This window comes from Brassica oleracea, chromosome C5, assembly GCF_000695525.1.
Source record: "Brassica oleracea var. oleracea cultivar TO1000 chromosome C5, BOL, whole genome shotgun sequence".
Lineage (NCBI taxonomy): Eukaryota > Viridiplantae > Streptophyta > Magnoliopsida > Brassicales > Brassicaceae > Brassica > Brassica oleracea.
In genome coordinates this window covers 38552283-38566001 of record NC_027752.1, presented here as the reverse complement: position 1 = coordinate 38566001, position 13719 = coordinate 38552283, and the positions used below count along the sequence as shown (strand labels likewise).

At 40.5% G+C, this 13719-nt stretch overlaps 1 protein-coding gene across 1 annotated transcript; it reads left to right on the top strand.

Moving 5' to 3' along the window:
- Positions 1–413: 413 nt before the first annotated feature.
- On the top strand, positions 414–2585 carry LOC106295641 (nitrile-specifier protein 1-like). The gene is made up of 4 exons (XM_013731603.1): positions 414–459; positions 537–763; positions 861–1121; positions 1343–2585. Exons 2-4 carry the CDS (start codon positions 572–574, stop codon positions 2420–2422), a joined length of 1533 nt encoding a protein of 510 aa, XP_013587057.1. The 5' UTR covers positions 414–459; positions 537–571; the 3' UTR covers positions 2423–2585.
- Positions 2586–13719: the final 11134 nt, after the last annotated feature.

Sequence of the window (13719 nt, the reverse complement as noted above, 5' to 3'; positions counted from 1 at the left end):
ATTCGAAACCCTAACTTCAATCGAAATATCCCCAAATCGATTTAAAACTGAAAAGAAACCCTAAATCTCGAGGAGAACAACATCCGACCAAAACAAATCCATAAACGAACGATAGGAGGCTTCGATTTACCTTCGATATCACCAAGTCGTCTGTCGCCTCTTCGATCGCCCGGAGCTTTTTTTTTTTTAATCTCCTTCGCGTTTAATTTTTTTTTCCCTGAACCAAATTCATCCCGACATCGAACCGGGGAAGGGATGACACGTCGGTAAGGATTCAATCCTTCCAGCCTTCTAATTAAGTTACGGTCCTTAATAAACCGTACTTAATTAAAGTTTTTTAATTCTATTTTTCCTAAAACCGCGAGCTAAGGACTCAATAAACCGACCGTTGCGGTTGGTCTAAGTACCCATGCAATTTCCCAATATGGATCACTGCACCAATAATTAAATTATTCTCAGGTCAGTTCTCTCAACATCTCTCTCCCTCTACCCCATATTATTGTTTTTGTATGACTTAGCTATATTCGTAACTACAGGTTGTAATATTCGTAAGAAAGCACAAGGAAAAGTGATGGTTCTAAAGCTGGAAGCAAAGGGTGGTAAGAAAGGAAACGTATGGGATGATGGCGTTCACGAAAATGTTAGAAAAGTATATGTAGGGCAAGGCCAGGATTGTATATCCTTCGTCAAGTTTGAGTATGTCGATGGTTCTGAAGTGGTTGCTGGAGATGAACATGGTGAACAAACACAACAAGTTGAAGAGGTACTAAATATATATACTTCTATATAATTATATTAGGTTGAAAATATCAAATTTGTTCAATATTAGTTTCGTACTGAGAGTTGTTTTTTATACGTAGTTTGAGGTTGATGAAGATGACTACATCGTTTACGTAGAAGCTTTCCGTGAGACAGTAACTCAAGAAACCATCGTGGCTCTTAAGTTCGAGACTTTCAAAGGCAAAACCAATATGCATATCGAGACGAGTCCGGGGGTAAAGTTTGTTCTCCAAGGTGGCAAAATCGTTGGGTTTCACGGGCGTTCGACCGATGTTCTACACTCCCTAGGAGCCTATGTTTCTTTCTCATCCACTCTTGATTCGCTTGGAAACTGGTTAAAGGTAGAAATCTCTTAGATCGACATAACAAAAAATATTTTCCTTTTTAACATAGACACACCATATTTATGTGATTATTTATGTAATTATGTGAAAACAAGCGTGACTAAATTTGAAAATCAACGTAATAGTGGTAATATATATAACTAAAAGTAGACTTGAATCAACTAAAAGAATGCGTAGATCTTGATATAATTTAATTATATTAGTAATTTATATATAAGGTGGAGCAAAAAGGAAAGGCCCCAGGGCTAAGATGCTCACATGCCATAGCACAAGTAGGAAACAAGATTTACTCCTTTGGTGGCGAGTTCACACCAAATGTGCCTATTGACAAAGACCTTTACGTCTTTGACCTCAAGACCGGGAAATGGTCCATTGCTCCAGCCACGGGAGACATTCCACACCTCTCCTGCTTAGGCGTCAGAATGGTGTCAGTTGGAACAACCCTCTATGTCTTTGGTGGCCGAGACGCGGTCCGCAAATACAACGCTTTCTACTCTTATGACACGACCAAAAACGTGTGGAAACTGCTAACTCCGGTTGAAGAAGGACCCACTCCTCGTAGCTTCCACTCTATGGCAGCCGATGATAAAAACATTTATGTTTTCGGTGGAGTGAGTGCTACGGAGCGTCTCAAGACCCTAGACGCCTACAATATCGTTGATCAGAAGTGGAAGCAGTGTGCAACCCCAGGAGAATCATTTAGCATAAGAGGAGGAGCCGGCCTCGAAGTAGTGCAAGGGAAGGTTTGGGTGGTTTATGGATTCAACGGATGTGAAATTGATGATGTTCATTACTATGACCCGGTTGAAGACAAGTGGACACAAGTGGAAACATTTGGTGAGAAGCCTTCTGCGAGGAGTGTTTTCGCTAGTGCGGTTGTTGGGAAACACATTGTTGTATTTGGAGGTGAGGTAGCGATGGATCCACAAGCTCACGTGGGCCCGGGACAATTGATGGATGGGACTTTTGCGTTGGATACAGAAACGTTGAAATGGGAGAGGTTGGATAAGTTAGGTGAAGAGAAGGAGGTGGAGGGGACAACGAGTGGGTCATCAGGACTATCAATACATCTTGGGATCCCGATCCTATTAGATGTAGATGTTTCGATCGGAAACCCTTTTGGAGGCCACAAAAATAAAAATAAAGAAGAGAAGCAGGTGACTCCGGAGATCAGGGGATGGACAGCTTCCACGAGTGCGACAATTAATGGTAAGAAAGGGCTCCTGATGCATGGTGGCAAAGCTCAGACCAATGACCGTTTTGAAGATCTCTTCTTTTACGAGTTTAACTCTGCTTAAACGCCGTTTGATCGTTACCGTTTGTGATTGTTTGTGTGATTCAATAAGGAAGGGTCGTGATACCATATGATCCTTCATCAGCTTTCCGTTTTCTTTTATTAATCTTCTTTGAATATTTGTTATGTTTCATCTCTTAAATCAATAAAGTGCTTGTTTTCTTCAACGGAAGCACCAGGTAAAAAAGAGCCAAATTAAGAACACATACATTAGCTTTAGCTTTTAATTCAGTGAACAATGATGGATGTGTAAGCTCAGGAAAAAGAGCTTGTGCTGATCGTGAAACAGAGGAGGTGTTACACGAGTCTATGGATGTGTAACTCGCTGTTACAGAGACGATGACGTGTCAGTGTCTCATTGGTTCCAGGATATTACTTTGGCGTGAAGCAAAGAAGATCTGGAAGATCTGAGCTTATCACAATATTAGGAAAATAAGATATTGTGTTAAGGGTATTTAACCTTATTACTTTGGGTAGACCGATGTTAGCCGTTTGAGATTGAAAAAGCTAGAGCAAGAGGTTTGTTCTTGATAGCTGAAGAAATACGAGTGACCTTGGGTGCAGCTCGTATTTCTGTTTCGTGAGATTAGAAATTGGTCCGTTTCTAGTCGTGTGTGACTGAGAATAATTCAGATTAAACAGATCTAGGAAGATTGCTTAACAGATTTCTAATATACAATAAATCGTTCTTGGTATCTTGTGTTCTTGTTCCTATAACTGGTAGTCTCTGAACTTTCATTTGGTATCAGAGCAGGAAACCTCTGTGGTATCATATAATACTAACAGGTTGAGATCCTGCGGTTTTCATGGACACCATGAAGAAACTATTTGGGATTCATAAACCTATCATGCTGGACAGTTGCAGCTTCGGTCATTGGAAGGCAAGGATGCGACAGTTGATCAGAGGAATTGATGAGGATGCATGGACCGCAGTAGAGGAAGGTTGGTCTGTTCCTACAATGATGACCGATGACAAAACTTTGGCCCTAAAGCCGAAGGATAGGTGGACTGATCAAGAGAAGGCAGAATCGAAGTTCAACTCTAAAGCTCTCACTGCGATCTTCTCTTCGGTGGATCTGGACCAGTTCAAAATCATCCAAGGCTGTGAGTCTGCTAAAGAGGCATGGGATATTTTGACCAATCACTTGGAAGGGAATACTAGCGTACGGAGAACAAGGATTGATCACTTAGCCTCAAAGTTTGAAAACTTTCGCATGACGGATGATGAACCGATTGACGGATTCATTTCAAAGATCAGTGAACTTGCTAGCGAAGCTTCAGTTCTTGGAAAGAATTATGATGAGAAGGATTTGGTGAAAAAACTGTTAAGATGCCTACCTCCACGATTCGAAGCTTACAAGGCTGTACTGGATATAGCCGTTAACACTGATGAGATGAAGTTTGATCAGTTGTCTGGTATCTTGAAAGTTCATGATCTGGAGAAAACTAATCGAACCGCAAACTCTCAAAAAAGCATCGCATTTGTAGCTGACTCTAAAGAGCAGGATCGAGTCACAAAGATAGAAGAGAACTTGGGACTAATGGCTCGAAACTTCAACAAGTTCATCAAGCGAATGGAGAAAGGAGGGAATCGATCCAACTCACGGCTTCAGAGGAATTACTCAGATCGAAACAGCTCTCAGTACACTAGGCAAGACTCGAAGAACTCGAAGAAGAAGGAGTTGCAGTGTCATGAGTGTGAAGGCTATGGGCATTATCACAATGAGTGTACACTAGCTAAACGAAAAGAACTGAAGTGCATTGACTGCAAGGGTTTTGGTCACACTCGATGTGAATGTCCTAATAATCTGAAAAAGGACAAGTCACTCATGTGTTTCAGTGATACAGACTCAGAGAGTGACAACGATGGAGATGAGCTACATCTAAACTTTATGGCACTTGTCTGTAAGGGAGAAGAACCAAATCTGGATTCAGTCGTGGAAGAGGATGAAGATGATCTCAACAACGACCTCGAAACATAATACAAGTCTCTGTTCGACAAATTTGCTGAACTCAGCCATGAGAACCTGCAACTACTGAAAGATAAGGCCATGCTAAAAGCTCAGGTGAATATCTTGGAATTGGAGAAACCATCGAATCAAAGTGCTGAATTATCAATCCTAAAGAACTCAGACCAAGAGATGATGTCCCTAAAGAGAGCGATGACAGAACATGAAAGGGTGCAGAAGCAGTTTGAGCTGAAGGTAAATCATCTGAATGATCTACTGATCAAGGAGATGGACAAGAGCAAATTACTTGAAAATCAACTCACTGAAAATCTCAAGAAAGTAAGAATGCTTACTACTGGCACAACAACCCTGGATCATCTTCTCACCATCGGTCAGTGTCCTAGCAGCAGTTGGGATTTGGGTTTTCAAGGCTCTGCATCCAAATCTGTTGAAGAAACTGTATTTGTGAAAGGCAGTTCGAAAGAAAAAGAAACCCAAATATCGACAAAGGTTCAGACTGATAATCAGAAAAGTGGAAACATGAAGAAGACTACTACTATGCAACGAGGAAATGGATGCCACTTCCGCGGAAAGCGTGGTCATAGCGTCAGATTCTGCTACTTCCGACAAAATCAGTATCAACGAGCCTGGAGAATGAATCTTTGCTTTATGGAACCATCCTTGTATGGTCATGTTTGGATAGCTAAGCGAGATCTGTACCCGAACTACAAGCAGAGAGCCTCGACTGTCTCACACAATGAGAAGAATGAACTACACACTGATGCAGAACAACCTATCATCTGCAACCTTGTAACCCTGTCCACTGAAACTGAGTTAGTGAGCAACGTTGCATACACAAGTTCTGATTCCAACCTACAGTTTGATACTCCTTGGTACTTTGACAGTGGCTGCTGAAAACATATGACAGGAAATCAAGATTTCTTTGAGAAGCTCGAGTTTATCAAAGGAGGCAAAGTGACCTTCGGTGATGGTGGTCAAGGAAAGATACGAGGAGTGGAGGAACTGGACAAGGCTGTCTTACCTAGACTCATTAATGTCTTCTATGTAGACGGTCTTAAGGCAAACCTCATCAGTGTCAGCCAATTGTGTGATGAGGGATTCGAGGTTATCTTCAACATCAAAGAATATTGAGCTGTCGATACTAAAGGGAATGTGGTTCTATGCGGTGTGCGATCTGGAAACAACTGTTACATGTGGAAGCCATCACATTTGTGCTACTCGGCTAAAGAGTCTAAGTTGGATCTTTGGCACAAAAAACTCGGACACATGAATACTAATGGTCTGAACCGACTGGTCAATGCTGAGGTTGTCAGGGGAGTTCCAGAACTAGAGAAACAAACTGACAATGTGTGTGGAGGTTGATGTCAGGGAAATCAGGTTAAGGTTCAGCACAAGCAGATTTCTGAGATCAGATCCAAGGGGACACTGGAGCTGGTGCATATGGATCTTATGAGACCAATCACGCCAAACAGAATTGCTGGAAAAAGATACATCTTTGTTCTTGTAGATGACTTCTCCAGATACACTTGGGTAGACTTCCTGAGGAACAAATCTGATGCATTGGAAAGTTTACGCATTCTGGCTTTGCAACTCAAACAGGAAAAAGGCGGCATAGTGCAGATCAAGAGTGATCATGGAGGAGAGTTTCAAAATGAAGAATTTGATAAATCTTGTCACAGTCAAGGAATCCAACATAAGTATGCAGCTCCCAAAACTCCTCAACAAAATGGAGTAGTGGAAAGAAAAAACAGGACACTGCAAGAGATGGCTAGAGCCATGCTTTGTGGAAACAGTGTACCATCCAGTTTTTGGGCAGAGGCTATAGCCACTGCATGTTATGTGATAAATCGGTCAAGCCTAACACAAAAACTACTCCGTATGAAGTGTTCAAGGGAAATACGCCAAACCTCAGTCATATGCACGTCTTTGGTTGTCTGTGCTACATCTTGAATGATAAAGAACATCTCTGGAAGTTTGATGCAAAGAGTGACGTTGGGATGTTTCTAGGATATTCAACAAATAGCTCAGCATACAGAGTGTTCAATCAACGCACCAAGTTCATTGGAGATAATGTAAATGTTGTGTTTGATGACAGTATCAGATTCTATCAAGCACGAGTAACTCAGAAAATTGAGTGTGTCACACAGCCAGCTTCATCATCCTCTGAGGTAAAAATCAAAGACGAGTCAGAAGGAGAGGATGATCAGACCAGAGAACATCGTGTTGATCTGGATAAAGCTAAAGTGCATAAGAATCACTCTGCTCCTGATGTGATTGGTGGAGTATTTGACGAGAGAGTCACAAGTAAGAAGGAGATTGACTTCAAGGAAATGGTCAAGCTTGCGTGCTACATAGTTGAGATGAACGAACTCGAGTGCTTTGTATCCTTGATTGAACCTAAAACTCTTCAGAAAGCACTAAATGATGAGTTTTGGACAGAGTCTATGCATCTGGAGCTTGAGCAGTTTGATCGGTTACAGGTATGGGAACTAGTTCCACGACCTGATGGGGTCAACATCATTGGCACTAAATGGATCCACAAGAATAAGACTGATGAAAATGGGAACGTGGTCAGAAACAAATCCAGACTTGTGGGACAAGGCTACATACAAATCGAAGGTGTGGACTTTTATGAGACATTTGCTCCAGTTGCACGACTAGAGTCGATCAGACTTTTGTTCGGAATGGCATGCAATCTGAAGATTAAGCTATATCAAATGATGTGAAAAGTGCATTCCTGAATGGTGTGTTACAGTAAGAAGTCTATGTCACACAGCCTAAAGGGTTCTAGGACCCTCACTTTCCTGATCATGTCTACAAACTCAAGAAGGCACTGTATGGGCTTAAACAGGCTCCCCGAGCCTTGTATGACCGACTGACTGAGTTCCTGACTCAGGCTGGGTTTCAAAAAAGAGGAGTTGATAAAACTTTGTTTATTAGTGAGAATGGAAAAGACATACTTATCATCCAAGTCTATGTTGATGATATCATATTCGGAGGAACCTCTCAGTCCATGGTTGATGAGTTTGTAAGAACTATGACCAAGGAGTTCGAAATGAGTATGGTGGGTGAGCTAAGCTATTTTCTTGGACTGCAAGTCAAGCAGCTTGATGATGGAATCACGGTATCACAAAGCACATATGCGAAAAATCTTATTAAGAGATTTGGGATGCAGACGAGTAAGACAGCCAGTACTCCGATGAGCACAACTACAAAGCTGTTGCGAGATGCTGATGGGAAACAGGTCGATGAAAAACTCTATAGGGCCATGATAGGCAGTCTGATGTACCTTACTGCGAGTCGACCTAATCTATGTCTCAGCGTAGGTATTTGTGCACGATATCAAGCCTCTCCAAAGGAATCACATATGAATTCTGTCAAACGCATTATCAAATATGTTAAAGGAAGTTGGATTTTGGTCTACCTTATACCTTTGAAACTAACGTAAATCTTGCAGGTTTCTGTGGTGTTGACTGGGCAGGATGCTTGGACGACAGACATAGTACAACTTGGTAGTCTGGCATAGCAAGAAACAGAACTGTGTCTCTCTATCAACTGCCGAGGCTGAGTATATCGCCCTAGGGAGTTGTTGCACTCAATTACTGTGGATGCGCCAAATGCTCGTGGATTATGGTATCATCTCTGATCCTATGCTAGTTCATTGTGATAATATGAGTGCTATAAATTTGTCTAAAAATCCGGTTCAGCATTCACGTACCAAACATGTTGACATTCAACATCACTTTGTGAGAGAGTTGATTGAGATGAAAATCGTGATCCTGGAGCATGTACCAACGGAAAGACAACTGGCTGATCTATTCACCAAACCTCTGGACTATAACACGTTCCTAGGCCTTCAAAAGGCCTTAGGGATTGTGAATCTCTGAATAAGTGCTGTCAGAAGAGGATAGCTGCTGTATATATGTGTTACTGCTTCTCGATATGTCACCACAATCCCAAAACCTTGAGCCAACAAGTTCGATTGTGCAGCTTACTCCACTATCTTCTCAATAGTACAATCACTTGATTCGCTGGTGAAAGACACTCATCTTGGACCAGGATGCTGCAACATTTTTGGTCTGAGCATTGATCACTGTTTGAATTGAATGAGGAAACACAGCAGAGACTGAGTGAAAATAGGCAGAAGGAGAATATCATATCTCATGCAATGCAAAGAAAATCAAAAAAAAAAGAAAAAAAAGGAAAAGGCCTGGAATGATGTATACTCGTTTTGGAGCTGAATGACACAACATTCAGACTCTGATTTCGATCACTGTCCGGACTGGGCAGGGTTGATGTTAACTCTTCGAGATAGCTCAGCCTGGAGTGAGGTGTTGCCCCACTTAGTCTCTAGTATTGACAACTGTCTCACTCACTTGAGTTGATAAACAGACTCTGATAAAAGAAAAAATGTTTACTATGTCTGTCGAGTTGGAGAGGCAGACCCACAAGATGTCTACACTGTGTTTCCAGACCATACAAATGACTGTGCTGTAGGAGCTAAGGTGTGAGTGAGTTGTGTGGTAGAATCATGTCTGTGACAGCTACTCGGCTGAGAAATAGCTACAGACTTGGGCTGGTATCACTGATTTCTATTAAAACTTTTTGGTGACTTAGTGCGAGTGGGAAGCAATCTCTGTAGCTCTCTTCTGGACGCTAAAGGCATCCTTGAGTATGTCTTCTGGCGGATTGTTATAGATACGGTTTCTTTTGCATGCTGTACTGCTCACAAGGACGTGATTATCATTCTCACAAACTCTCTCTCTCACAAACGTAAGTGATGTTGGTACATAGTTTTTTTTAAATTTAAAAAAAAAAAAACAACAACGGTTTGATTTTAAGTTCTTCATTCATTAGTTCTGGGTCATATGTTTTGGGCCTTGTGAGTGAGCTTAGGGTTGTTACTTGTGGCTTGAATGATTCAGCCAATCTCAAGTGTCACATTCTCTCTCTCTCTCTCGCCGGCGCACTCGATCTCTCTCACTCGCGACATGCAACCAACAAGAAGAAGCTCGCGGCTCTCGAAGTTGAAGAATGTTGAATCCGATCCGCCACGTGTCTCCGAGACAGCTCCAATGAACACTTCTAACATCCCTTCTGGATCGTGTTCATCCTCGCGAAAGCGGATTCACCGTCGTGTCTCAGCTGGTGATACTGCGCCTCCGCCTAGGCACATTGAGCCGGAAGTTGAGTCTCTGTCTGATGAGAAATCCTCCGACGATAACCCCGATGAAGCTCCGGTTGCAGCTGATACTCCTGAAAATCGCTCCAAAGAACAGAGATATGCGGAGAGTCGGAATGTTTATCAAACTAAAGCTCAGTTCTATCCAGAGCTTATGCGACAACAAAGGATGCCAATGACTGGAAAGTTCTTCTCAATGGCGGCGACTGAGCGGTACAAAAACCTCTGAGGCCGGAAGTTCATTCCTCAGCAGTGTATCTCTCTCGCGGACGATAATCTCTCTGATGTCAGAAGAATTGTGACTGGAGCAGGTTTGATTCACACCCTCACTGATATCGATCCCTATCAGCCGAACGTGGTAAGAGAATTCATTGCTAATCTCCCTGAGGCTGAGGAACGAGACGATGGTGTAGCTGCGTATGTCAGAGGCTCTCTTGTTGATTTCTCTCTGAGTCTGATCAATTCTTTGTACTGCATTTCTGGATTTGAAGAAGATCCCAATTGGATGGATGAAAGCATTGATGAAGTTTGTGGTTTTCTCACTGACGGCAGAATAAGACGATGGGAGAATATGAGCTCGAAGTATCTCACCGCTACAAATCATGTTCTGTACAAACTCGTCTGCTCGAATTGGATTCCTACCATGAACTACACATCCATGAATCAGAAGCGTCTCAGGTTTGTCTACATGCTCCATCATCATGATGGATTCGACTTTGGGAAACTAGTCTACGATCAAATTATGTCGATGGCGGGGAACACTAAGACAGAGAAGACACGTTGCATCATGTTTCCTACCTTGATTCAGCAGGTCATTCTCTTTCAGCGTACTGTACCTCCTGACACTCTAAATGATGAATTCACGGGAACACCAAAATTGGTCGTCAAGGACATTAAGGCTGGTCGAGGGTCTGGAGCAGATTCAAGTGCTGCCAGTCTTGAAGAAGACATCAATTGCACCATTACTGGCCTCAAAGCCATTCGAGTCCGCCTGAGGAGTAAGGGAGTTGTACAATTTTATATCTTTACCTGCTGCTTGTCTAACAAATATGTTTTTATCTTAATGTGCACCTAAGCAGGGGGAGATTATGTGCAATATGTCCCTCATCCTGAGTTTGATGAAGACGAGGAGGATGATGGAGATGATGAAGACGAGGAAGAGGATTGAGGCATCTCTGAATAATGACTGTGTCACATCTAAATTTCGTTTGATATTTGTTGTTGATGTTATCTATCTTGTGGCATCTAAGACTTAGACTATGTGTATCGGCTGTGCTTCCTATGAACCGTATTTGCAACTTATTTAAGGATGTGTTTTTCAGCTCATGATTAGTAGTTTGAATATTCTAGTTATCTCCATGGTCTTGGATATTTGTTATGTGTGGTTGTTTCCAGTGAAGGATGCTTAGGTTGTTACATTCAGATAAAAAGGGGGAGAATGTAAGCTCAGGAAAAGGAGCTTGTGCTGATCGTGAAACAGAGGAGGTGTCACACGAGTTGATGGATGTGTAACTCGCTGTTACAATTCAGTTATGAGACGATGACGTGTCAGTGTCTCATTGGTTCCAGAATATTACTTTGGCGTGAAGCAAAAAAGATCTGGAAGATTTGGGCTTATCACAATATTAGGAAAATAAGATATTGTGTTAAGGGTATTTAACCTTATTACTTTGGGTAGATCGATGTTAGCCGTTTGAGATTGAAAAAGTTAGAGCAAGAGGTTTGTTCTTGATAGCTGAAGAAATACGAGTGACCTTGGGTGCAGCTCGTGTTTCTGTTTCGTGAGATTAGAAATTGGTCAGTCTTTAGTCGTGTGTGACTGAGAGTAATTCGGATTAAACAGATCTAGAAAGATTGTTTAACAGATTTCTAATATACAAAAAAGCGTTCTTGGTATCTTGTGTTTTTATTCCTATAACTGGTAGTCTCCGAACTTTAGGACGTGAGGACCTTCAAATGATGGCAATCGGAATATTATAGTTTCTGGTAGAAAGGACCACATTCTCTATATTACCTTGTTTTCTTTCTATATGTTTTGTGAATACAAATATTTATCTCTATCGTATGATGATCACATATAAAAAGAGCAAGTATTATATATAACATTATGTTTTTTTTTTAACACAATATAACATTATGCTTATCTTAATCTTTTTCTTGACTTTGGCATAAAATTTCATGTGTTATAAATTCCATGCATACAATCTTTACTAGAGTTACCCTGCGTTTTCAAAATATTTAATTCGTCTTATAAGTCATGGTCATATTAATATTCAAAATAAATTATAATATTAAATTTTGATGAAATAGCCATAGTAATTTAGTTTCTATTACATTTTTGTCTTAATATTCAATAAAATGATCTAAATATAATTATATAAGAGAATCAGTATATGATAATACGTTATTTAATTCATTTTATACTGGTTTTAATTTTAATTTTGTTTGTATGATGAACAATCTAGTCGAGACAGAATGGCGGCAGATTAGATTCAAGGAGAAGATAAGCGAGACAACCTGATTGAGAATCTATTGGTCTTCTCGGTTGGACCAACAAGAAGATCAAGATCTAAAGATCAAAAGGAGGGCACTTTAACACTTGTGTTTTACGTATAAAATAAAGGAAGAAGGGAAAACCAAAGATGGAGAACCGGCCGTGTGGTTTAGAGCATGATTAACTCTAGTCTCTTAGCCGGGGTTCTAAACTTATGATTTAACTTTTTTTTTTACACTTTTCGGCTAAGAAACGCTCTTATCTCTTAATTAAGAGACGATTCTTAGCTTTTCTTATTTAAAATCTAAGAAAATCTAAAACCGTCTCTTAACCGAAGTTAAGAACCCAGTTAAGAGACTGGGGTTACTCATGGTCTTAGTCTCTTTATGGTTGATAAATGATAACTTTAAATGTGTCTTAATGTAAACCAAGTGTAATTAATTTTAGGAATTGAACCAATTCAAATTAGGATTAAGAACATCCTAATCAATCTGAATTAGGGTTTTCTTAGACTAGATAGTCGATTTATTTCTTCTTTACAAACGTGTAGTATGCTGAGTTTTGGAGATAATAAACTAATAAAGCTTTGAGCGTAAACTTGTCCTTGTCCATTGTTTTCTCTGTTGGAAAAAGAATCTCCACGTGAATAATCGTTGCCGTTAAGCAAGGTGTACATGTGCCATAAGAGTAGCAACACAATCTGAGAAAAACCTATAGTTATAAGGTGGACAGTGGCGAAACTACATGAAAAAAGGGTGGGGGCAGTTGACCTGCACCATGACTTTTAAAATTTAAATGTATTTTCTTTAAATTTTTAATTAATGCATCCATGCATATACAATACTTTGTTAATATATTTTAAGTTTGCTCCAGATCAAAATGATTTCTAGATCCACCACTTAGGGTGAAGTCCATTGTCCACACAAAATGTGCTAGTAGACTCCAGGCCAATCTTCATCCATCTTTTTCAAATGATCCAGGAAAAAAGATACTATCCAAGGCTGTACCACATTTGGAGAGCATCACCTAAAACCGTATGTTTTTGAAAAATTCAGTCGAACATATTACGTATGTAAACTTTTCTGAGATAGTCTTAGAATCTTGACCCAAATAAGTGAATCGTGCATTTCTTTTCCAACAGTTCTCATACCGGTTGAGATAGCGACGCTGTTGAGCTGAGAAACACCTTGTGATGCTCTTTGTTTCCTTCACCGAAATCCCGTTTTAAACGTTGAAGTTGTTCTCATTTTACGAGTTCATTTTCCCTGATACTAGGTTTCAACGTATTCCACAGTTCCTTTGGCTGTCTCCGTCTAAGTTATGGTATCCATGATGGATTTTTATTTCTTAAGCAAGTAGTTCTTCACCTTGACGTATGTTAGCTTCTTTTCTACGAACTCTTGTCTATGTTTCTCCATTGATTATCTATCCTCGGGCTGGCTCATTGTAGTCTTTCTCTACAAGTCTCGCTAATTTATGGACCTCATGAGGTTTTCCAACTTACTCCAGTGTTCAAAGTCGCCATAGAACTCAGGTATCACCAGCTTGTTTTCCACCTCTAATAGCATTCTCTAACCCTTTCTTTTACAAAATCTAACCACTCAGATGCTAAAAAGACTGATATCAATATGTTGGAACAAGTTAAATAATGAGAT

Excerpts from the sequence above, each read along its gene's own strand:
- LOC106295641 (XM_013731603.1), top strand. The coding sequence starts at position 572 with ATGGTTCTAAAGCTGGAAGCAAAGGGTGGTAAGAAAGGAAACGTATGG. Across the intron at positions 764-860 it reads AAACACAACAAGTTGAAGAG|TTTGAGGTTGATGAAGATGA; the intron begins GTACTAAATATA and ends TTTTATACGTAG. Across the intron at positions 1,122-1,342 it reads CGCTTGGAAACTGGTTAAAG|GTGGAGCAAAAAGGAAAGGC; the intron begins GTAGAAATCTCT and ends TTTATATATAAG.